The 25,205-nt window shown below is 32.5% G+C and overlaps 2 protein-coding genes across 3 annotated transcripts; both read right to left on the bottom strand.

Annotated features, from left to right (window-relative positions):
• Window positions 1-20,509: 20,509 nt before the first annotated feature.
• Window positions 20,510-21,583, bottom strand: LOC108475828 (uncharacterized). 2 transcript variants are annotated; one of them, XM_053026392.1, is made up of 3 exons: window positions 21,439-21,583; window positions 21,273-21,324; window positions 20,510-21,176 (listed from the first exon to the last, which is right to left on the bottom strand). In XM_053026392.1, exons 1-3 carry the CDS (start codon window positions 21,497-21,499, stop codon window positions 20,732-20,734), a joined length of 558 nt encoding a protein of 185 aa, XP_052882352.1. In that variant the 5' UTR covers window positions 21,500-21,583; the 3' UTR covers window positions 20,510-20,731. The 2 variants fall into 2 exon arrangements, with proteins under 2 accessions (XP_052882352.1, XP_017633291.2); XM_017777802.2 differs by having other exon boundaries at window positions 21,273-21,583.
• A 2,348-nt stretch (window positions 21,584-23,931) lies between these two features.
• On the bottom strand, window positions 23,932-24,742 carry LOC128290547 (CBL-interacting serine/threonine-protein kinase 9-like). The gene is made up of 5 exons (XM_053026242.1): window positions 24,734-24,742; window positions 24,563-24,616; window positions 24,338-24,463; window positions 24,171-24,260; window positions 23,932-24,054 (listed from the first exon to the last, which is right to left on the bottom strand). The coding sequence occupies exons 1-5, from the start codon at window positions 24,740-24,742 to the stop codon at window positions 23,932-23,934; spliced, it is 402 nt and encodes a 133-aa protein (XP_052882202.1).
• Between the last annotated feature and the right edge of the window lie 463 nt (window positions 24,743-25,205).

Genomic DNA, 25,205 nt, shown 5'->3' on the forward strand with positions numbered 1-25,205 from the left:
AACCTGTCAAATTAACACCAGCATGCGACACACCCGTGCCAAGCAATCGTGGGCGAACCTACCAAAACAACACGGGCGTGTCCCTTCATACACGGGCGTAGGAGAAGTGAACAAAGATAGACACAACCATGCAATACGATCATGCGCACTAACACGCGTAAGGTACACGAGCATGGGGATTGTCAGACGCGCCCAAATTCAAAATTTGTGAATCACATAGGCAAAAATTGGGGAACACGAGTGTGTTACCTGGCTGTGTGTCCCAAAATCTATAAATACCCTTCACTATTCATTATCTCCCTCACCCCAAATCCCTAACCTTAGCAGCTGCAAGTCTATACGGTCTCCCTAACACACCCGTACGCTGCTTTCAACTCTATTTTTGACTCTCATTCTCCTATTTCTAGCGTTTGTTTACTCTTTTCTCTTTTATTTTACTAATTTCTAATGTTATTTATCATAGTAATCTGTACTTTTCATGTTATTTTCATCTTTCTATCACTCAAACTTCGTATCTAGAGTAGTTATCATCCTTTTCATGTTGAAGTTCTTACTCATTTCATGATTTCTATGCTCTATTTGACTATTTTACGTGCACATTCATAGTTAAGTAGATAAATGTGTATTTTTTAGTTTTGTTTTGGTAAATTTTTTTATTTTCTTAGTCAGTATATTAGGCTACATTCATTCATGGTTATTGTTTCTATGGGTTTCATGCTATTAACCCCATACAAATTCATTTTTTAGATATCTCTATTACTTATTCTCATAGGGTTATTTGGCACATTTACTTTGGCTATTATAGTATAGGTTAATCTGTAAGCCCCATGGAAATTATTAACATTCCACTTCAATTTCCATTATAGGTACACCATGTCATCTTCACGAGGGAAGAAAGTCGTTGTCCCTGCTTCGAAGAAAAGGAAGGGAGCGTCATCTTCCTCGGGTCCTACCACGGAAATTCGTCACCCTTTCTTGCAGTTCCCCATTGGGCCCTAAAAAGAACTTTTCCAGATTCTACGGGCCCGACCCTTGGAAGTGGGCCGCTGTATAGACTGGGTCGCGCTATAACAAGTTCAACTTGCGGATGCAATTTGGGCCCTCTTCACCACCGACCCTTGGGGGCTTTTCTTTGAGATTGTCGAGCCGACATATCTCGAACTCACTATGGAACTCTACTTAACGTTCCATCTTCAGACCGTGATGGCCTATTTTGATGACCTGGGAACAATCCAATTTCGCCTCGGCGGTCTAGTCCGCCAATTGAATGTCCTGGAGTTCGGAACCATTTTGTGTTTATATACAAAGGAGTTTAGGGATGAGAACGACCTCGACACTCTCTACCGCCACGCCACTACTCTCCCTCGAAGTGCTGGGATGCCTTTACCCCCGGTGCTGCTGCGATTGGCTTGGCACTTCGGACTCCTCAACACAGCAGCCCAATCATCCTCCCTCACTCTCATGGGTTAGATGTCCCCACAGAGCATCTCGAGCATGCTAAGTATGAGGATGGTCGAGAAATGACGTGGTACCTTCCCTCTTCAGTACCGTCTCGCACAATCCACCAAGGAGGAGGCCCCCGAGGACATTACTGAAGATGTCCCTCCACGTCATGAGGACCCACCGTCTCAGCCACCACCACCCTCTCATCCAGTTCATGCGGCGGCTTCATACGCTGACATCTTTGAGCGCCTTAACTCGATTCGAGCAGCAATGTTTTCAACGCTTCGATCACATTGATGCTACACTACACTAGATTTGTCAGCACTTCCACATCTCATCGCCACCCCCACCTCGCGAACCATCTAGCGACGAAGATGTTTAAAAACTTTTGTTTATTATTTTATGTTTTTACTTTTATTCTACTTTAGGACTACTTTTTATTTTTCTCTAAGCTTATTTTTATTAAGTTTTATAATTTTTATTTAACAATTTTGAATTTCGACTATTTCCTATCGAGTAATTATTCTTCCTTATATATTTTCTAAAAGATTTCCTAATTCTATCACAATTATAAAGAGCTCTAAAGCTCACTATTACTCAGGGACTCGAAACTCTACTGGGGAAGGTTCTCCACAACTACCATGTCCTGCTCGACCACGACCATAACCAACTTCAGATATAATATTCTTTTGGCGCAGGACTTATGGACTAATGAACCTCTACCACCGCCGGAGTATCCTCCTCCACCCTCACGCCGATTATTCTCCAAAACTCCAGTTCAAGGAAATTCATTTATCAGTCAGGAAGATTCACTTCTCCCCTTATCTTATTTTTATATTCTTTTCTATATATCTATCTTTGTACTTTGAGGGCAATGTACATCTTAAGTGTGGGGGGTATTCATTTTACTATAAAAAAAATCCCTGAATGATTGTCTTGTTCTCTTGAAAAGCTCTCATATCATGTTTAGGATAAATTTTGATTGATTTATGATTTTTATTGATGTATCTTAAATTAAAACATAGGCATTCATGCATTGATTATTTAAACTTTAAGACATTAGAGAATTAAGCATGATAAGTTGACTTTTAAGAATTTAAAATTTTAAGTTGTTTCCCCAAGTTTAGGTATTATTTTGAATTGAAATTCACAAGTTTAAACATCAAAAAGCTATAATTTTTGTGAGATCTTGAGCCTTTAGAGCATCTATTATTTCTTTCATGCTCACTTTCATTATGAGTGCGTCAGTATTGAATTGTTATTCTAGAACTTGCTTGATTATGCATGTTAAGACCACACCATTTGATATGTTAAAATGATAAAAACACTTAGGTTTAACCCACTCATTCCATAAAATCCTACATTCACAATTAACCCTTAGTGAACCCCGTTGAGCCTAACAACCCATTCATTGATTTACCCTCGATATTAACACATAACTCATTATTATTGAAATCCCCTAAATTAATTTGATCCCTATTTTTGTCGAAATTTGAGTTGGAATAATTGCTTAGCTATGTTTTATTCTATTTTGTAATTTGACTTGTTCTGAAAAAAAAATATACATGTATGCATATTAGTAGTAGTGATCTTCTGAGCTAAAGAAGTTAAATTCCATATTCTGAGAAAAAAAGCTCTGTTGTACGCAATTGATGACTAGTCATTTTTCTAGCTAGGTAATTTTTCAATTTAATCTCGATTCTAACCCTTTCTTTCATCTTGTGACCACACCCTTTAACCAAAGCCACGTTACAACCCTCTAAAGACCTTTTGATTGGTGTTTCATATCAATTTATAGTGGTAGATATTTGATTTTCATGCAAGCCTATGGTAATAACTTTTCATTATTGACTATTTAGTGTTTTATTTATTGTCCTTAAACACCTTGAGTGATCTGAGTGAATATTTAGTGAGGATGTGAAACTCTGTGACATTTTGAATCAAAGGTAATTACTTAATTGAGGGGAGACACCTATGTTTTCATGATAAAATTCTCAACTTGGAATGTTTGAAACTTTGATGTTCTTTCAGTTGAATTTTCAATGTATGATTACCTATGGATTATTTTGAGATATTATCGATAGAAATTATAAGTTGAGAAGAATTTATTTTGATTATGAGTTAAGAATTTTCCTTGAGGACAAGAAAATGCTTAAGTGTGGGGGTATTTGATAAACCGTAATTCATACATATTTTTATCCCATGCTTAGCACATTTTATAGATGATTTTTCCTTAAAATTGGTGAATTTGATGCTCCTAATGCCTTAATTTCATGTTTTATACTTAGGTGAGCATAGAGAGTGAAAGGAACGAGAAACGGGCGAAAAACGGAGAAAATGGGCCAACATACGAAATCAACACGGCCTGGACCTTTTCACACGGGCAGACCACACGGCCGTGTCAATTTGGCAGAATCGAAGCACGACTCACACGGGTGGACCACAGGCCCATGCCTATTTAACAGGCTTGACCACGGCCTTAAGTAATCGCACACGGGCGTGTCCCTACCGAGCCCAAGCTTAGTACAATTTAGAAAAGGCCAATTTTGAGGGTTATTAGGCATTCTAAAGCCTATAAATACACCCTAGAGGAGGAGGAAAAGGACACACGGAGAGGGAAGTAGGGAATTGCTCAAGGAAAGTCAATTGATCCATCTCAGAAGCAGGATTCATCAAGACTAAAGATCTCCCCTCAATTTCCCTGTAGGAGTTTTGGGTTTTTCTTTATGTTTTGTATTCATTATTCTTCTGAGATGTTTACCTTTTTAGTTATGAACTAAAACCCCTAAATACCTAATGGGAATGAAACCTAAGACAAATCTTATTATTATTATCTGAATTGTATGATAAATATTTGGCTTGTTCTTAATTATGTGTTCTTAATTCTTGTCTTGATATTCTAGGATATTGATTTAAGTTAAGCTCTTATTTAGAGGAGGAATAGACCCTGTCTAAGAGTACATTTGTCATAATTAAGCGGAGTTTATTGCACGTTAAACCTAATAAGGGGATCCATAAATCGAGTTAATGCAACCCTAGGGAGTTAATTAGAAAGAGATTTCAATTATTCAACCTAGGGTTAGAAGTTGTTAGTCTCGAGAGGGATAATAATATAACTCAGAGATTTCAACGGATCAAGTCAAATGAATAAATCGTCTGATTCAGAGTCAAATAACAAGTGAAGTCTAGGTGGATTTTTTCTTAGGTATTTTATTGATTCAGTCGTTTTTCCAAAAAGTAATTCCCCAATTCTATTTTCTGTGATTTCTGAGTTTGGTTAATTAGTTAGTTAAAACAAACCCCATTATTCTTAGGTTAGATAATAAAAAGATAGCCATTACTAGTACTTTTAGTTCCTTTGGGTTTGACAATCCAGTTTTGCTAAAACTATACTACTGATCGATAGGTACACTTGCCTTTATCGTGATAATAGTTAGTTTCAAGAACGATTCATTATAAATATTTAAAACTTGTCACGAATATCACGTATCACTCATCTACCTAAGTTACTTCCTAGGATTTTCAATCGTAGGGTTTAATCATGCTTAACCCAATCCAACTACTCTAGGTAAACTCTAAACCTTTCGCTAATCACTCCAACATCTACTCGCCAATCTCCCTAGGGTTCTTAGTTCGTCATCACTCTAAATACACTTTTCCCTAATCGAATCTAAAACATTCAAGTGAATATTAAAAACAATAAAAGGGAAAAGAGAATTAGATCCATAGATATGTGTTGAAGGGCAATCAGAGAAACCTATATAATCAAAGTGATTAAAAATTTAGACAATGTCAAAGCTCCTAATTAAGTCCTGAACATTGCTTTTAATAGTAGTAGTGTTATATGACCAAATTAGGTCAATTATAGATGACTGATTAGGTTAATTAAAGTTGTGCAAATCAAAACACCCTTAGCTGAGATTCGGGCCTCATCGAATCGGTGTCGCAACATTGAACACTGAATGCACCCCTTTTTGCTTCAAAATTGGTTGTCGCAACAATGGACTTCGAGTATAAAATCTTCAAGTTCGAAGTTGGATGTTGCGACATTCAGGGTCAACCCAGTGAGGCCTCAACCTAAAGCAGTGTCATGTACACTCAATTAACACATTAGTCCCTCTTCAGACCCAATTTGGCCTAATAGATCATAAAACATAGTTAACTGCTCATTACATTAAATTTAAACATAAACTTACTAAATAGATAAAATGCATAAAAAGATAACAAATTACTTCAATACAAGCTTAATAAGTGTCGAAAAGAGCTCAATTTTCCATAATGAATTGTGGCAGATCAATATGCAATCTCTATTATAGTAATTCAACTCAAATAACCATTGTCAACTAACCTCAATGCCACACTATGCAAAATATCACAAATATGCAATAAGTAAATTGATCCTGAATATGGAAATACAAACCAAGTTCTCGTGTCACTCGTCGTTGGCTCTCTCATTTCCTTTCCCTCTCGTTGGCCTGGCATCGTCTTTTGTTATGAATAACAATTCAATAAATAAACAATGTAAACATCCATTCAATTCACATTCAAATATTAAATCAAACATATTTTACATTTTATTCAATTTAGTCCCTAAACTCAGAACAAGCTTAACTTGAATCTAGAGCTTCGGATTAAAATTTGATTTCACATATACTTATTAGGGACCTTCTACTTTCTCTTCCTACTAAAATTTTATTACAATTTTTAATTTTATTCAATTTGATCCCTAATGTACAAAACTAACAATTAAGCTTTAGAATTTAGTCAATTTCATAAACTAAGCTTAATTTCTATTAATTTCATACCTAATTCTTCAAGAAATCAACAATGACAACTTCATAAAATTTTAACAGTTTCAAAAATTATTACATGGGCTAGCTAAGTGAAGCTATCATAATTCAATTTCCATAAAAATCAAAGAAAAGTTACGAAGGAATTACTTGAAATTAGATGGCCTAATGTTAAAATACTTAAAGTTTCTCCTCTTATTTTCTTTCTTTGCCTTGACAGTTTTGGGGAAGAAGAAGAAGAGTTTTTATCTTTCTTCCCAGTTTATTTTCTATTTATACTATGGTTATATTTAATCAATCAAAATTAACGAATTTGATCATGTTTTAGTTAATTAATCTTTAATTACTTTAGTTTAATGACATACATCATTATCAACCACTAACACCTATTTAAAAATGGTTTATTAACCATTTTGGCCCTTTGGATAGTGGCTATCTAAGTCCCCCAAGCCTTTTTCTAATTAAAAAGCTATAGTGATTAAACTTTTACAATTTAGTCCCCAGGCCCTAATTAGCCACAATTTCGGCTAAATTACTTAACTGAATTTCGATTCATCTATACGCTAACTTCGTAATTACCTCTATTTAATATTTACAAACTCGATTTACGAAAATAAGATTTTGTAACCACTTTTTTTTATACCACTTGAAACCGAATCATTACAAGGAAAAATACAAAGGAGAGAAAGAGAAAAAAATTTATTACACTAAATTAATTTTTATATAAAAGTGAAAAACATAGACAATAAATCTGCTAGCTTATGAAAATTACTATGCTCTTTCTTTTTCTTTTCGTTGTAAATTATGGGCAGAAGAGAAAATACAAAGGAAATAAAGAGAAAAAAGTTTATTACATTAAATGTCTCTAAACCATCAATCAATTTTAAGTTGGTCTCTAAACTTAAAAATATATATTTTATTTTTTATTAACTTATTTAAAGTGATTGATTTCATTTTAACACGAGTGTTGATTTAATATTTGCATATAATCCTAAATAGTTACCAAAATTAGTTTTATAATTAATATAATTATAATATATTAATATTATTATGATTTAAAGATAAAAATTTAAATAATATTATTTGTTTAAGCGTTTTAAACGAGATTCTCATATCTCTCTATAAATAGATGACATTGGTTGACTTAAAATAATACATTTTCTTAAGTTTGAGTTATCGTTATTCTACCAAAAACTATTGGCAATTTATTTACTTAAGAATAAATTCTATTTTCTATGAATTACAATCTTTACCAATTTCTATTGAGAGAAATTACTTTCCTACTTAAAGTAATAATATTGTTTCCTATTCTATCTTTGGTTTGGGTTGCTCGAGGCCAAACTCAGCGCAATTCATGGTATGAGGATAACGAAGAAGATCGTTAGGTTAAAAGCTAGGATTGACTCGATTCTGTCTCGCATAAAGCACAGGCACATTTTAGTAAAAACTTTATTGCTATAAATATCACAAATCGACTCGATTTTAAAATTTTTTAAATTTTCGCTATAATTGTAAATCATTTTCATAACATGATATTTCCAACATGTTGCTTAAAAAGCTAAAATAACAACCATTTTAGCTATTAATGAGCTTAATATTAGGAAAAAAGTGCAAAATAATAGCTAACATGTTTGTTATTTTAGCTTCTTGAGCAGCATGTTGGGAAAATCTAGTTAAGAAAACGATTTTCACTCATAGTGGAAGTTTAAAAATTTTGAATACAAAGTCGAATGGTGATAGTTGTAACAATAAACTTTTCCCGAAAAGTACTTATGATTTGTTCGAGATGGATTTAAATTGTTCTCGACTTTCAACCAAACGACTTTCTACATTATCCTTGTACCTCGAATTGCACCGAGTGTGGGCTCGAGCAACACAAACCAAACACAAAATAAGAAATTATTTAGTTACTTTCAGTAGTAAAGTAATTCTCTCAATAGAAACGTGTAGAAATTGTAATTCTCAGAAAATAGAATTTATTCTAAGAAAATAAATTACACTACTTTCTGTAATAAGAACAATATATAAAACTTATGTGTGAAAACTTATGTAAATAGTTCTACTAGTGTTATCTATTTATAAGATAGGAGAATCACGGCTGAATAAGGATTACACAAATAATATTTATTTAATAGGAAACACACCCTTAATTTGACTACAAAAGTGATGGGTGGCAGACCCTAGAAAATAGTACTTGGGTTGCTGCTCTCTCTCTTATGATGAGGGGATTTGACCCTATCACACATGGGGTCCAATTATATGTGTTTCTTGGACTTTTAACCCACCATTTTATAATTTAATTCAATCCAATATTTGCTTTATTGTTCCCAAAATAATTATTAATTAATTAAATTAATTTCTCAATTAAATAATTTTTAACCCGATTTTAATTCTATTAAAGTCATATGATTTTACCGTAAAAGAATTTATGAGGAGATATACTTAATTTTCATATTTAATGGATTCATAATGACTAATTATTTTAGTTCTATTTTTGAACTTCAATTATTTAATTATAATTAATTAAATAATAATTTGAAAACCTTAAATTAATTCGCAAGCATTTTTATATTTAGTGAGAAAACGCATTCATTTGTAAATACGACTCATTTCTCTAACATCATCATTTTCATTAATTTCTGTTAATTCAGTTTTGCATTAAAAGATCACTTAGTCCTTTTGCATTAAAGATCACTTAGTCCATTTCTCTAACATAATAATCATCTATAAGGGTTTCACAACCTTTGTTCATTTTGCATTAAAAGATCTTTTAGTCCCTTTACCTTTTAAGCAAGATTTACATTATGGAAGACTAACTTCCTTAAATGAACATAAGGTGCCATCTTTCTCTAGTGATTCTTTCTTGGTCAATACAATCAAGTCTCAAATGACAAAGATATGTCTCATTAGAGTGAGAAGTCTTAAGTCTTTTATTTGTTAATTCAGTTTTAAGTAGTTTGTACATCTTTGCTTTGATAAAATAGAGATTGTTTAACATCCATCCATTACAGATAAAAGTAAGAGTTCTATAAATTGTAATACTATTATTAAAAGCCGTCTTTAAATAAACATGGAATAGAAATCATTTTTCAAAATAATCTTCCTAAAATTATCAAAATAAATATGTACATCTCCCACTGCTTCAGCTGCCACACTTGTCTCATCTCCCGTCAATAACGACAGATTCTTATCTCTACAATCTTTCATTTCCTTGAGCCCCAGTAGAAAAGCATATACATGGTTAGTGGCTCCAAAATCAATGACCCAGTGGTTTATCGAATCTTCGACTAAGTAAATTTCTATCATAAAGAGTTTAATGATTTTGCCTTTAATGGCTAGGTAACCCTTCTACTCTTTGCAGTTGGCATTGAAGTGTCATTTCTTATTACAAAAGAAACACTTAGACTTAGATAAGCCTTTAGGCTTTTTTGTTCTTTTCCATTCCACTTTAGGTGGCCCAAAGGACTTAGTCTTGTTTTTGATACGGGCATCGGACCAAGATCGTATTCAAGTTGTTCAACTCGAGAAAGAATATTCAGATCTAACTTGAAAAAAAAATAGATTAGAAATAATGGAAATAAAGAGAAAAAAAATCATAAAGTAAAAAAAATTAGGGTGTATGGAAAAAAATATTGAATGGAAAAAAATGAAAATAAGATAGATGTTAAAAATATTGTCCCCTTTGAAGAACAAAGCTTCAATAAAAACAATCAACGGTGATGAAAAGTCGATGTCCTATGAAACCCTTTAAAGAATGATCTTCAACAACCTCCACAATGGTTCTAACCATCCCTCTAAGGTTGAACATAGTAAATTGGAGGGTGAAGAGTTCTCTTACGACTTCAAAGAGAAAGCCAAGAAGAAAATCTGCTTCTAAAATAAACAAAAGAGAAATCTCACAAAAAGAAATAACTCAAAAAGTTGAAATTTATTAATCAAGGTATGTCAATAATGAATAATGAAAAGGCCTTTATATAGGTTATCTATTTATATCAAAAGAAAACTCTTTAAGTATAATGAAACTCTAATTAATCTAAACAAGTAGTTCCAGTGGAACTAAACTTTCTTATTAACTAATAAATATAAAACTCCTAAACAACTTTATATACTTAAGCCTAAAAACCTCATAAGTACAATACTAGGCTCATATATCATAAAAATTAAGCTAAAAAATTTAAACCAATATGATTTAAACTCGAATTAAAACTCAAAACTTGTAATTTTCCGTAATAATCCCGTTCAAAAATTCTACTCACGTAGTCTTCAGTAAAATTGTCATTAACTTAAGCTCTCGAACTTGAAATCGAGTAATTCAAAATACGTTTCTAAGCTAAGAGATATCTTTTCAAACACTATGCAGACATCTTAGCCCAGAAATATTTGGATCCCATCCAAAAATTCATCACAAGTCGACTGATCTTCCAAACTTGAAAATTGGTAGCTTGGTTTAATTGACTTTAATAAATTTCACTCCATCTGTGCATGTATCATTTTCTCTTAGTGTAACGCCTGAAACCCGGCCTAGACGTCTAAGTTGAATCTGGACGAGTTGCATTAATGTAGTAAAAATGTACTTTTCAAAGTTTTAACTTTAAAAACTGAAAATTCATTTTAGTTGATTTAGATGATTTTGTAGTTTCATTTTAGACTTGGCAGATACTAACAAGATTATGAAAAGAAAAAAAAATAAGACAATTCCAAATCAAATATAAATCAAATGATTAAATTGTAGTTAACTCAGTGCAAAACAATTCAAGCTCCAGCATGCTGTCCGATCCTAAATTAGATGTCTTCCTGAAGGATAAAAGTAATACAAAGGGTGAGTCACCAAGCACCGCGTATAACCAAACTCAAATACAAATAAATAGAACGTAATATATAAATCATAGTAACGCAAGTATTTGATAACAGTTGTATAACCAGTACGGAACAGATTTAGAGTCTCACAGAGGTTTCAACAGGGGTAGCACAGCCAAACAAAGCAAAATAAAACATAGTAGAACATCGCAAAGCAGATCAGAATAGAGCAGAACAGAGCATGTATGCTTATGCAGATGCAGTATTTTTTAGGAAAATATTATGTAGATTTTCAAAAAATTTCCCACCCAACTCTGCTATACACCAAATAGAGTTCCCCAGAACTCGTCCATCCAAATCACACCAACAGATGTATGCTTATGCAGATGCAGTATTTTTCAGGAAAATATTATATAGATTTTCAAAAATTTCCTACCCACTCTGCTATACACCAAATAGAGTTCCCCAGAACTCGTCCATTCAAATCACACCAACAGACAAACGTGGCCGATGCCACCAAAATCGCAGATAAACTGCCAGAATAGGTATGTGGTCAAGCCACTATAGTACGGTAAAACTGCCAGAACAGAAGTGTAGATAAACCACCAGATAACATAGATCATTAAACTGCTAGAAACTTCCTCCTTTTACTTCAACCCAAGTCCTATGCAATATGTCATGGCATGCTTATGCAGAATCAGAGTAATGAGCATGTAAGTCATGCTATCCCTCAATAACAAATCAATAAATATGGGAGTCTTTGTAAAATAGACTTATCAAACCTCAACGAACCATATAAGATTTGCTATGAAGTCACGTGCACGGTTATAAATCAGAATCAATAAAAATTAGTCTAACATGTTCAAATATCTCATACTTTTCATCAAAATAGCAATGCAGAGGCTTACCAACAAACTTAACAGAATAGAGATCGTACTTGATAATTCACACACATAGGCACTAGCACATTACGTTCTGAAGGATCCTACCCACTTAGGTTCAAACATAACAGATATATGTACATATAACAAGTTGTTCGTCATCAGTCTAACACGTTCAAATATCGCATATGCCATCCATATATCAATCTTAAAGCATTAGATAGTCCACTTACGATCAAATTCAGATCATAAATACATTGTGGAGGTTAGTGCTCATGTTGGGCAACCGTCATTGCCTCAAAAAACTAAGATTAAGATCCTATTCATATGCCACATGACCTGGACACACGCCCATGTCCTTGCCCGTGTGGTTCTAAAACGTAAACAGTGAATTACACGGCTTGGACACACACCTATGTCATTGCCCGTGTGGCGAACACAGTCTGGAAACATGCCCATGTCCCTGTTCGTGTGGCATCGACAACCACATTTTTTGACGACTAAAAATATAGAAAAAAGAGGTTTCTGTACCCACTTGATAAGGACTCGATGTAGGACAAACAAGGATGAACTCCCGTCCGGGCTAGCAAATTAACTAGAAGGAGAAATCAAACCCCGTTTAGAATTAGTGTAACATAACATAACAAAAAGAACAGTCACTTGAAAATAAGGAACCAAAATGTAGAAACTGAAGAACGCAAAAAAAATGATAGAAATTCTCGTAGAAAAAGAAAGAACAAAAAGAAAATAATAGTGTCGGAGGTTTCTGGAAGGTTTTAGATAACCAACCGAAACTAACTACCTTTTAACAAAATTCAAAAATAAAACATTCTCTATTATTTCCACTAGGGTTTGAACACCAGACCAATGATTATACAGAAGCTTAACCATTGAACTACTAGGGTCATTGTTAACATCAACTCACTGAATTTAACTTATAAGCCAAACGTTTAAGGGTAAAGGTTTAAGCAAAATGAAGAAATTTCCAAAAATGTGATTCAAACCTAGAACTTCACACACATGCCCTGAATACTTAACCACTAAACCAAATCACTTTACTTGTCAAGAATTTCCAAAGTCTAAACTCAAGTTAAGGGATGACCTTTTTTGGTTTCAAAACGCGATGTCTTTTAGGCCAGTTTTTGGGATGTTACACTTAGCATCCCTTCATTTTAGAGGAATTAGCAACCACGAAGTTTTTTTTCCACTTTTTGGACCAATTAACCGTCATTTACATCAACTTATAGGATCGTAATTCCTTCATGAGTTGTGCAATCATTAGATTCTTGTTTAAAGGTCATATTCAGCCCTAAAGCTTGAAAGGTCCTCAGGCAAGCTTTTAAACACCATTTCAACTTGTGTGTTGTTGTTTAGATTGGCCTCATTATCTGCAGCTTCGGTAAAATAACCCATAAGAGTAATCATATGGTGTTTTATTGGAGCACCAGGTTTTTGTTGGGTATTCATCACACTAGTTATAATCGATTGTCGAGCGAAGGTAGTTTGGCCTCCAAACATGTTTTCTAATTTATCTTGAATCACTTTGATAATCTTATAACTCTCTAGTTGCTTATAGAGAGTGTTGGTCATTCTTGTCAGCATGTAGCAATTAGCTATCTCATCAGACTCCTACCAATATTTTCTAGCTTCAGCTTCAGTGGCCGGAGGGCATTTATTATCAAGAATTGTTTTCAGTCATTTATATGTAAGTTTTATTTTAATTATTTTAGAATAATTCATGTGAGCCGGAAATAAACTTAAGTTTTTTTGTAACTGAATTTTTTGACAAATCTCGAAAAATCCAAGCATATTCAAAATTGATTAAGATGATGCAAACACAATCCAACCAACTGGCAAAAAGCTGGTAGTGGGCAAATCGACAAAATTCAACAGTGGTCAATGATGGTGTGGTAGTGGCATCAACGTCAATGACAATGGTAACCCATGGTGGTGATGACGGTTAACTGTAAGTATGTTCCTAACGTTATCAACTGTCAACGTCAACCATCGACACCACCATGGGTTATTGTTGTCGCTAACGTTAGCGAAACTATTGCGCCACTAATGACTTTTTTCGGTTTGCCTATAGTCAATCTTTTGTCGAATAGTTGGGTTGGGTTTCCATCATCTTGATCAGTTTTGGATATGCCTTGGTTTTTCAAAATTTACTGAAAACTTTGGTTACAAAAAAGACTTAAGTTTGTCTTTGGCTCATATGAATTATCTTAAAAAAAATTATTAAAAAAAATCACATAAAGGTGAAAGTCCACGATCGAATTATGTATCCTAAAAATTTAATAAAACCTAAAGTTTACACCTAATCTAATTTCTAGGAATCACATTAGAAAAATTACTTTATCATATATATAATAAAATATATAAATTCACATACATAACCCAAAACATGCATATGATTACAAGAATGTCACATCTTATCAAATTAACCAAACATGTAGAAGAGAGAAAACTTGATATCGATTTATACCATAAATATAGCACAATTTGGCTTTGATAGCAATTATTGAAGAAGTTCAGTTAAGAAAACAGTTTTTAGTCACAACAGAAGTTTAAAATTTTGAAAATCGAGCAAATTTATTATATTTATAGTAATAAACTTTTCCCGAAAAGTACATATGCTTTTGTACGAATTGGATTTGAATCATTTTCAACTTTCAATTGAAAAACCTTCTTCACTATCCTCATACCTTAAATTACACCAAGTGTAGGCTCAAGCCACATGAACCAAACATAGAACAAGAAACAACTCAGTTACTTTCAATAGAAAAGTAATTTTCTCAATAGAAATCGGTAGAAATTGTATTTCTAGAAAAATAGAATTTATTTTAAGAAAATAAATTCCCACTACTTTTTTGCATAAAATAATATATAAAACTTGTGTGTGAAAACTTATGTAAATAGCTCCATCAGTTTCATCTATTTATGGGGAGAATCCTAGTTGAATAAGGATTACACAAATAATATTTATTTAATAGAAAACACTACCCTAGTTTAACTAGGAAAGTGATGGGTGGGACACCGTAGTAAATATTACTAGGGTTGCCACCCCACTCTCTTATGATGAGGGGATTTGAGTCTCTCATATCTTAGGTCCAATTATATGTGCTTCTTGGACTTTTGACCCAATACTTTATAATTTAATTTAATTCAATATTTGTTTTATATTCCCAAAATAAATTTTATTTATTTATTTTCAATAATTTTCTTAACCTAATTCTAGTTTTGTTAAGGTCATGACGACTTTACCATAAAAGAATCTATGAGGAAATATATTTAGTTTTCATATTTAATGGATTCATAATGACTAATTAATTTAATTTCATTTTCAAAGTTCAATTATTTAATTAAAATTAATTAAATAATAATTTGAAAATCTTTTAGTAATTCTCAAGTCATTTATATATTTAATGAGAATTCTCTAACTTCATCATTTCCATTAATTTCTATTTATTTAGTTCTACATGCAATTCATTTCTGATTTCAATGAGCTAGCAAAGGGACAGATTGCACATATATAATTAGGGCTTAAATACTTTATAATTAAGTTCCAGCTTTTTTCATATTAATCATAAACTTATTTAGTGAAAAAGTCATTCCACTATAGTATTGTAATTGAGCTCTCCGTTGTTACATACCATTACGAAAGGTACTCAATCAATGTTCATCCAATGACCTTGTCATAAGTGTGTTACCCTTATAGGATTTCCTTAATCTCTTTAGGATAAATTCATTCTTCCGATATGATCCTATTTTATCTTATGTTTACCATTACATCTTCCTTCATGAAATGTCAATTACTATCAAATGTAATCAAGTCATTTACCACAAAGAAAAACGACTTGTGGTCACGTTTACTTTTCATCTATCATGTAATGACGATAAGAGGATATCATTTACCCATTAATTGAGCTATGAATTCCAATAATGTGAATGATGCTACATACTGCATAAGTTGTATTGTAATGCTCCAAAAACCTGGCCTAAAAGTTTAGATCAAATCTCAGAGGTTACATTGATTACCGAAGTGATCGTAGGTAAAATTTTAGTTTAACCACCTAGAAAAAAAACGTTATTTAAGTTACATAAAACTCTCATTTGTAAAATCTTGATATTACAAAAATTTTAGTCCAAAAGACGCTTATGTGCATAAAACCCAAAATTCATACCACAATATTCAAAATAAAACTTACAATTCAAACCGTTTATTTATAAATGCAAAATTTATGAAAATACTTTTAAAATTGATTCTAAAACGTAATTGTCCAAGACCTCTGATGTGCCAAGTCCAACTACAGAAAACGAGGGTACCTGCGAAGGGATAAACTAAAGAGGGTGAGCTACACGAGCTCAGTGTGAGTTCGAAAACCATAGATAAATGATCGCCAAAATGTCACAATAAAAATAAAAAATAATAATAAAACTCAATGGCAATTCGAAATACAAATAGTCTTCACTAACAAATCAAATGTATCAGTACTGAAACACCTCAATCTATAAACAGTTAGTCTCGCAATCAGACAGACAGATAGAATGCGGAATGAATGCAACAAGCAATGAAAACCCATCCAACTAGCCAAACACCTCTCCATCCCCCAACCACACCCCAAAAAGAGCTAATTAAGCTTATCCAACCATGCACACCACATAGGACCTCGAAAGGCCCATCCAACCCTACACACCAAGTACGTGGACTGAGCCACTCAAATGTTAATATGCAGCAGAGTTGACATATATATGCCATACTGTGCATTGTGGTAAACCGCTCTGTAGACATGTTGTAGTTGAAACTGCCAAAACAGATCAAACTCCCTTCTCTTCGCAACCAAACCCAAAAAGATTAATAAAAATGCAAAATGCACACCATTTGAAGACAAACATTCAACTGCGCACATTCAAATTCCCAAAATCAGAATCAGATATAACATAACATTAATTAACACTCAACCGAGTCGCTTAATTAGAGCTATGATTACGAATAACGATCAAGTCCAGGCCAAAACAAAGTCCCGATCACCCTTACAAAGACCTAGCCAATGGTAGGAACACACAGAATCATAATCAGAATAAAAACAGACACAGTACAAAATTTGGCAACATAAGGTCACATAGTCGTATACCCCAGCCGTGTGGAAGTGCCTAGGCCATGCAGGGGTCTACACGCTCATGTGGAGGCCACACATGCCCGTGTGGAGGCCACACACGCCTGTGTGGAGGCCACGCACGCCCATGTGGCGGGGACACATGGCCGTGTGAGCAGCTCGTGTAACTCACTATCCAAAAGTGTTAAAAATTTATAGCGGAGGAGATAGGGTCGTGTGGAGATTTTACACGCCCGTTTGGGGACACATGCCTGTGTAGTTAGGCCGTGTGGTACCAAAAATCATCGAAAACCCTAAATTTCCTATTGCACACAGTCGTGTGGACCACCCATGTGTGGCATACAACCGTATGGCCATGAAACCACACCGAAACAGGTTGCAAAACGTGCCTTTGATGTCGAAACAATCCCCACCCCTCAATTACACGAAAACACACCAAAAACACTCAAAATTTCTAGCAATTCCACAACAATCAATACTTCGATTGGTCAAATTCAAAAATACATGAAATATGTCAAATTTCAAGGAAACAAATAAAAAATTTGATTAAAAAAAGGGAGAGTTCTCGAACACACACCTTAGACGCAATAGCAAACACCAGAATCATTCGATTCTGTCCCAAAAACCTCAATTAACATACAAATTAATGAAAACTTCAATTCAATAACAAAATAGAAAGAAAAAAGACATTATTAAAATCCCTAAAAGCAAAACCTACCTTCTTCTCTTCTAATTTACCAAACACTCGAGATTAAAACTCCCTTGACAACAGACAACAACGATAAAATAGAAGAAGCAAATAACCAAAAGAAACTGAATATTGTCTTTTTAGGAAGAAAGAAAATTGAAAAGTAACAGATAACAAAATGGATAAGAGGGGAAGAACGTGTAACACTCTTTTTTCTTTTTGAGATTTTTTCTGTCTATTCTCAAAATAAAAATAAATTAAAATAGCTAAAACAAATAAATATTTTAGCAACTAAAAAAAACAAATCTAAAATAAAATTACTTCCATAAACACACATGAAGATTCGAACCCAGAACCTAAAGGTAAATTAACACACAACAAATGATCAAACTAGCAGGCCAATTCTGACATAAAACACAACAACAAATCCAATTGTCCAATCTAGCCACTGACCTTACCTACAAATCTCAAAACTTCCAACCTTAAATTTTGGGGTGTTACTCAAAAGTTCCAATTTTTGGTCCCTTATCTATTTGAACTTAAGTACGAGCCACGCATACATAGTTCATCAACCACTCAGGATTAAGATATACCACACTATGAATGTCACAAGTGAATAAATCCATAAATGGATCTAGGATTTATTCTACTTGGGTCTTGCCCGATGTACTATTAGTCCTATCAGTCACATTTGTCCCTATCTTCTGAGGGTTATTTGTTCTGATGCTTAATACAAAACATCTCCTTAGTTGGACTTGATATATGACATATTAGTCTTTCAATCAATTTGCTCATTTCCGATTAGACTAAGGACATGTTTAGATTTTTCTACTAATATAAGTTATATTTCTGTATTACGATCTAACCACGTAATATTGCTAAGTATTAGTTAAACATTAAATAACTAGCAAGCCAATATTTGATTTTATTTTGCTTTGCGTGAAAAAATATTGAAAACAATATACAAATGGTATTAATGTAATTAATGAATATTATTATTGAACCAATTTGTTTGAAAGTTACAAGTATACATAGATGAAAATAGTACACCTAGGGCACCTGATCCAACACAGCTTGTATTTCTTCTTCATGTTTGCAATAAGCATCAACAGAATTGATAATGAAACTCAAATTATTAAAATACTTGTGAAAAAAATGTACTTCTCTGGATGTAGTAACAAGAACCAATTGTAGGCGATGAGCTAAACAATACACATAATAAGCTAAAGGACAATAATTGGGAAATAATTCTTGCAGTCCTTTCCATTCCCCGTGCATATTTCTAGCCCTATCGTAATCTTTACCACGAGCATTCTGAACATCAAGATTATGATGAGAGAGAATAGAACATATTTCATTCTTAAGAGTTAATCATGATATATTTTTAACATGAGCAAGGTCAAAGAACATGCAAAATCAACTTTTGAATTGGAAAGATATACTTAGTGGTTTTAAGAGCATTTTCCAACACAATATTCTTAGTCACCATTATAGGAAGCTAAAAGTTGACTCTAGTAAATAATATTACCACAATTTTTTGAACCAAGTGTCTCAGCTTGAAATGCAAGCCATCGAACAATATCTATAGAAATCTTAACTCGTAACCTATTATTCAATATTTGTTGCAAACTTTGTTGATGCATTACCTTATCAATATGCCCATATTCTTTCATCAAATCTACACAAGATATCATGGCATTATTATGTGGTGAACAAGGATAATCTCCAATGTGGTTAGGAAATGCACCAAAGGCGGACTATTGCATGACCCACGAACTCGTATGGATTGATTGAATCAAGAAAAAAAAATCAATTGAACTAGCAATTGAACCGATTTTTATAATATTATTTTTTATTTTCAATATTTTATTTTCTTTAAACTGGTCAAACCGGTTATTTTGGGAACCAATTGGTCAGAGTAGTTCGAAATCGATTCAATCAATCTCTTAGCTTGGTTCAACTAGTCTGTATTGATTCGTTGATCAATCGATTTTTTACCTCTCAACAGATCGATACCCCAATTAATTCCCAGTCCAACCGACCGATATGGTCTGGTTTTGATAACTTTGAATTTTGAGAATTTTTATATTTTAAAATTTTGAGATTTTTTTGAATTTTAAATTTTTATTTTATTTTTAAAAAATTATATATTTTTAAACTTTTATGCTTTTTATTTAAAATATGAAGAAAATTAATTTTTCTTTTTTAAATAAAAAATTTATATACTTTTAAAGAGTAAGAATCAATTTCACAAAGAAAACAGTAAATATTGAGTACTAAAAAATATTTTACTTTTGACATTAACTTCAACAGTAATAGACGGAAAACCAAAATATTTAAATAAAAAATACAAACACTTAAAAGTCTAAAATTAAAATATAAAAACTAAAATTTTGATAGATTTAAAAAAGAAAAAGAAAAACCATTATGAGATGAAAGGAAATTAAATGATTAGAAAATATTCAATAAGAACACATTTAAGTCGGGAGAAATCCTAAACCTGTTAGTGGGCTTAATTAAAAAATCGTGATGTAATAAATTTCAACTGCAGCCTCCATTCACAATGGAATGTTGGTGGAAAATAAAGTATTCATTAAAGTAATGATAATTTTAATTTAATTTAATTATATGTAAATAAATCTCACCTCCAAAATTTAATAATGGCGTTATCTTAAAAAAAAACAAAAAAACTCTAAACCCTTTTTAGGTTTATATTATGATTTAAATATTTAATCCAAAATTTAAATTTAGAAAAGTCAGCCTTTTATAAAAATATAAAATTAATACAAATAATTTTATGAAAAAGCTCAATCTCACATCATGATCATATTCCTGTTTTATTATTATTACTTTTACATGCACTCTTAGTATAAACTGGTTTATTGAATGCTACTTCCAACTATGGAACCCTATGGTGAGAAATCAAAATGAAACAACAAATTTATTTCCTACTTAACACCATTATTCACTTATCTTACAACATAGCTATGGCTTCTAAGTTCCAACTTTTTACAGCTAGACTGGACATCCCTCGGCGGTGAAACCCGATACGTCCATCCATACCTCGTTTATGCGCCCAGTGCGATGTTTTGAAGCATTGTACTGTGCAATGCTGTAGTTATAATACAGGTTATTTTCCACTGCTTGCATTAACGCTGGCAAACGTTTTGTAAGGCTTGAAACCAGAGCATCTTTTTCTTTCTCCACGTTGTCGTCATTAGCATATCCCGGAAACATTCTCACCGCAATACACTGACTCTTCCATTTGTCCAACTGCAAATTCAATTCAGCGGAGGGCTGCGGAGGGGACTTGTATTTATATTCTGAAGGCAAGTAATACCTTACGGTATATGAGGAAGACGATGACCCATGGTGCGAAGGGCTAATGCTGGTTAAGACGGGCTTAGTCATGGAGAAATGGGTGGAGTTAAGGTTTGCCCCATGAAGATACTGATACAACCTGAACCAAAAGCAATAGAACAAAATTAAGGTAAGAAGTTGATGAACGTCCCAGCTTCGGTACAGAAAATTATATGGGAATATAGGAGAGGGAAACCTGTGGAAGCCATCTCTGGTGGAGTTTAGAAAGGAAGTTCCATGGACAAGAGCTGACATCCAGGAGATTTCCTTATATAATCTTATTTCAAAATCAGATTCTAAGTGTACCACACTGTATGATGGGGATTCAAAGGTGTAAGCAGCTGAAAGAACCAATAACTTACCTGCACTTAGATAACTTATGGTAGCCGCCATTGTCACTACCAAGAGAAGCAACTTCTCCATTTCCTTTCCCTATTTTGCTTGATGTTGTCTAACAAGAGTGGCATAGGTCTGGATTATATAACCAACAAAATTTCACTTGAATGTCGGTTTTATCCTTTCTTTTTCGCTGCTATTTCACATTGACATGTAACAACAATGTCAAAGATAAAAGGCGAAGCTGGAAATATCACTAAATGTCAGGATGTACATATAAAATAGGCATATTTAAAACTTTTGGATTGTTAACTTATTGCAATAAAATTTGGTTAAATGCTTGTTTGTAAGTCTTTTATCTAGACTTAAATCTATTGAATATGTATAAATATTTTCCCCACTCACAAACAATTTCTTTGTTTTGCACCACTCACTCTATAAACATCCTTTGTATAATCCATGGAATCATCATCCTTGATTGCCGAGATATGATTCCAAAATACTTCAGTATCCTAACCTGACTTAGATACATCTTACAATGTGACCTTCAATATATTTATGCTCTAATTTTGTCATTTTCATACAAAAATTCTAATCACTCATTTTTTTTTTAATTTAATCTTTATTTTGCGGCCGATTTTCAGACTGATTACTGATTATTGGTCGCGGTTTCTACAATATTTTCTTTTCTTTATAATTTTATTTTGTATCTAATTTTAGTCTACATTATGCAGTTTTGTCACTAATTTTATAATTTTATTTTGTCTATATTTTTCATGGTTTTTATTTTATCCCGTCTACTTCTTTTAAAAAATATATAATTTTTAGTCATTTTGGTGTATATACATGATATTTATCAATATAATTGTGCCACCAAATTTATTAGAAATTGTTCTCGAAAGGCTTTATCATAATAGATTATAGTGGTACTGATAGATTAGAAATAATGAGAGGAGGATAGCCTATTTAAAACTTGGCTTTTTGTGCATCATTGATGCAATGGTTCTTTTTGGGGCTTTTGGTAGTTTTTCTTGGTTGATTGGTATTCATCGTCAGGTTAATTTGATGATGGTGAAACTAAGATGCAAATATTAGTGATTTGATTAAGTTGATGAGTTTTTTTTATTTGTTTTTGAATTATTTTAATATTGCAATTATTCTCAATTTTTTTTTAAAATTATTCTACTGACATGACATTTGTGTATATATTTATAGTGGTATATTTCTGGTTTATATTATATATCATTTCTTTGTATTATTTTTGTTAATGGTTTTTATTGATTAATGATGTTAAAAAATAAAAAAACATTTCCTCTACTAATATCCAAAATAGGGCCCCATTTGATCTTTCCTTTTGCTGTTATTTCACATTACGCATATAGCAGCTGCATTCTGCAGAGAGATGGCACCTGGAACTCTTCAAACCATGACAAGTGAAATAAGGCAGACAAAGAGAATCAAGTTGTGATTTCAAGCCATTAATTAATCAAAACCATTAGTGGCCTCTGGTTTACTCACTTTCACTCCACCACTTCACAAAAATTTAAGCAACTCACCAAATTGTAGTCCTTCTCTAATAATTGAAGGTACTAATTCATTTTTAAAAATTAGGCAAAATAAATAACCCCAAGTTGAGCAATTATGAGGGAGTTGATTAGCCATTTTTAGTAGGTTACTAGGAATAAAAACATTTTAAAACCCCCAATTTGGTTAGATATGACCAACCGAAATCTCTAAATAATTATATTTTTGGGATTTTTCTATGGGAATATTGGACAAAAGTGATCAACATTTTATAGATGCAGTCAACAGAAGGAAAGCTTGGATTCATAAAACTAGTGGCGAAAGAAAAGTGCTGTTATTAATGTATGCTAATTAATATAAATTATCTCTTATTAGTGGAAGTTTTTATGGAGGACATAATAAATGAATAAAGAAGCTACTTACCACATATTGTACAAGTCCAAGCTGAAAAGTGAGCGCTCATCGAAATAAGGATTAATTCCATTGGTAATGATTACTCTCAACGGAATTATGGTTTTTTTTTTTAAGTAACTATTTTCTCTAATATTAGTTTTCTGATTTTATATATTTAATTTTAAATATCTATATTTTCTAATTAAATAAAAATTGGTCTAATTTATAATAAAAAATCTATTAATTTTGAAAAATAATTGTGAGATTAAAATGGGATTAAAATAAAGAATTGGCACTGCAGCAAAATTGACTTTTAGCGGCGTTTTAAAAGCGCCATAAAAAACGCCGCTAAAGGTAATAAAATTTAAAAAATAAAAATCATGAAAAATATAAAAAAATTTAAAATTCATTATCAAAATATTGAGAAGAATAATATCCATGATATAAATATAAAATTTTCTATTAAAATTCATTATCAAATTAAATTTTTATTAAAATTTTAACTAAAAATATTAAAATAAAAATAAAAATTTAAAATTAAAACTAAAATAAATAATAAAATTAGATTAAATATAAATATATCAATGAAATAAGGACATAAATCATAACCATGTAAAATATAAGATATTCTCATCAAGATTTACATCCTCATCTTGCTCAAATTTTGGTGGCTTGTACCTTTTCTTAAACCATTCATCTTGTAGAATTTCAGGAATAGTTATACGCTGCCAAAAAGAACATGCAGAATTTCAACCAAAATGCACGCGCTAAAGCTTATACTGTGATCAAAAATTGCATGTAATCACTAATTTTCATAGGATGAATTGAATTTGAAACTTACGGTAAGAGGGTTTGGATCAAGAATACGCTTAATCAAATTCCTAGCACCAGATGAAAACCATGATGGACAGCTGAAAGAAGCCTCCCAGATCTGAAATTTATCAAGGTACAAACAATTTTAATGAAGTTCTCATCTAAACAGATTGGCCAAATCTGGAGGGTACTTACTTTCTTATACAAGCCTATAAGGCTTGGCTCATCAAAAGGCAAATAACCAGCCATGAGAACAAAGAGAATAACTCCGCAAGACCAAATATCAGATGATGTACCATCATAACCTTTATCTTTGAGCACCTGAAAATAAAAATATCAGATACTAGAATAAAAAAGGGGGGAAAAAAAGAAGAGTTGCAGCAATACAGCTAATTATTTTCTGAGTTCATGAGTGAAAACCTCTGGAGCAACATAATTTGGAGTCCCGCAAGTAGTGTGAAGCAACCCATCCTCCTACATTTTCAACGTGTCAAAGAAAACAAAAGATTACACTATTAGACATGGAGCTTTCTATCTTTTCCCCTATTATTGATAGTTAACATTTATAAGATGTTACTGCAAACTAAATGCCTTGACCATCTGTTTCAACCATTTTCCCATACAAATTATTGGTTTATAAATGGATTTTATCGTTTCGCCATACGAATTCCATCATATCTTCTTAATATGGAAATTTTACCATTTTCGCCATACAAATTATTGTTTCAGATGTTCATATCATGTTGTATTTTAATCGTTTTTCTTATATATCGTATCCAAAATTATCAAATATAATGTTTACTACAATGTTAAATTAGACTGCCTATAATATTAACTTTGAAATTCATGATGACTATAATATTTCGCTTCGCGGTCCAGAACTGACAGAACATGTCGCAGAGCACTGAACAGTGGATAACCACCTGTTCGATCTGCAAAGTAAAAATCCCTCTGCTTCTAATTTGACATGAAGTTCACTTGGACCTTCGATATAGTAGCAATAAACAGCTATTATCACAGTTCAGTCAGGAATCATCCATGTACATGTACATTCACATATAGT

Source organism: Gossypium arboreum, chromosome 3 (assembly GCF_025698485.1).
Source record: "Gossypium arboreum isolate Shixiya-1 chromosome 3, ASM2569848v2, whole genome shotgun sequence".
Taxonomy (NCBI): Eukaryota; Viridiplantae; Streptophyta; class Magnoliopsida; order Malvales; family Malvaceae; genus Gossypium; species Gossypium arboreum.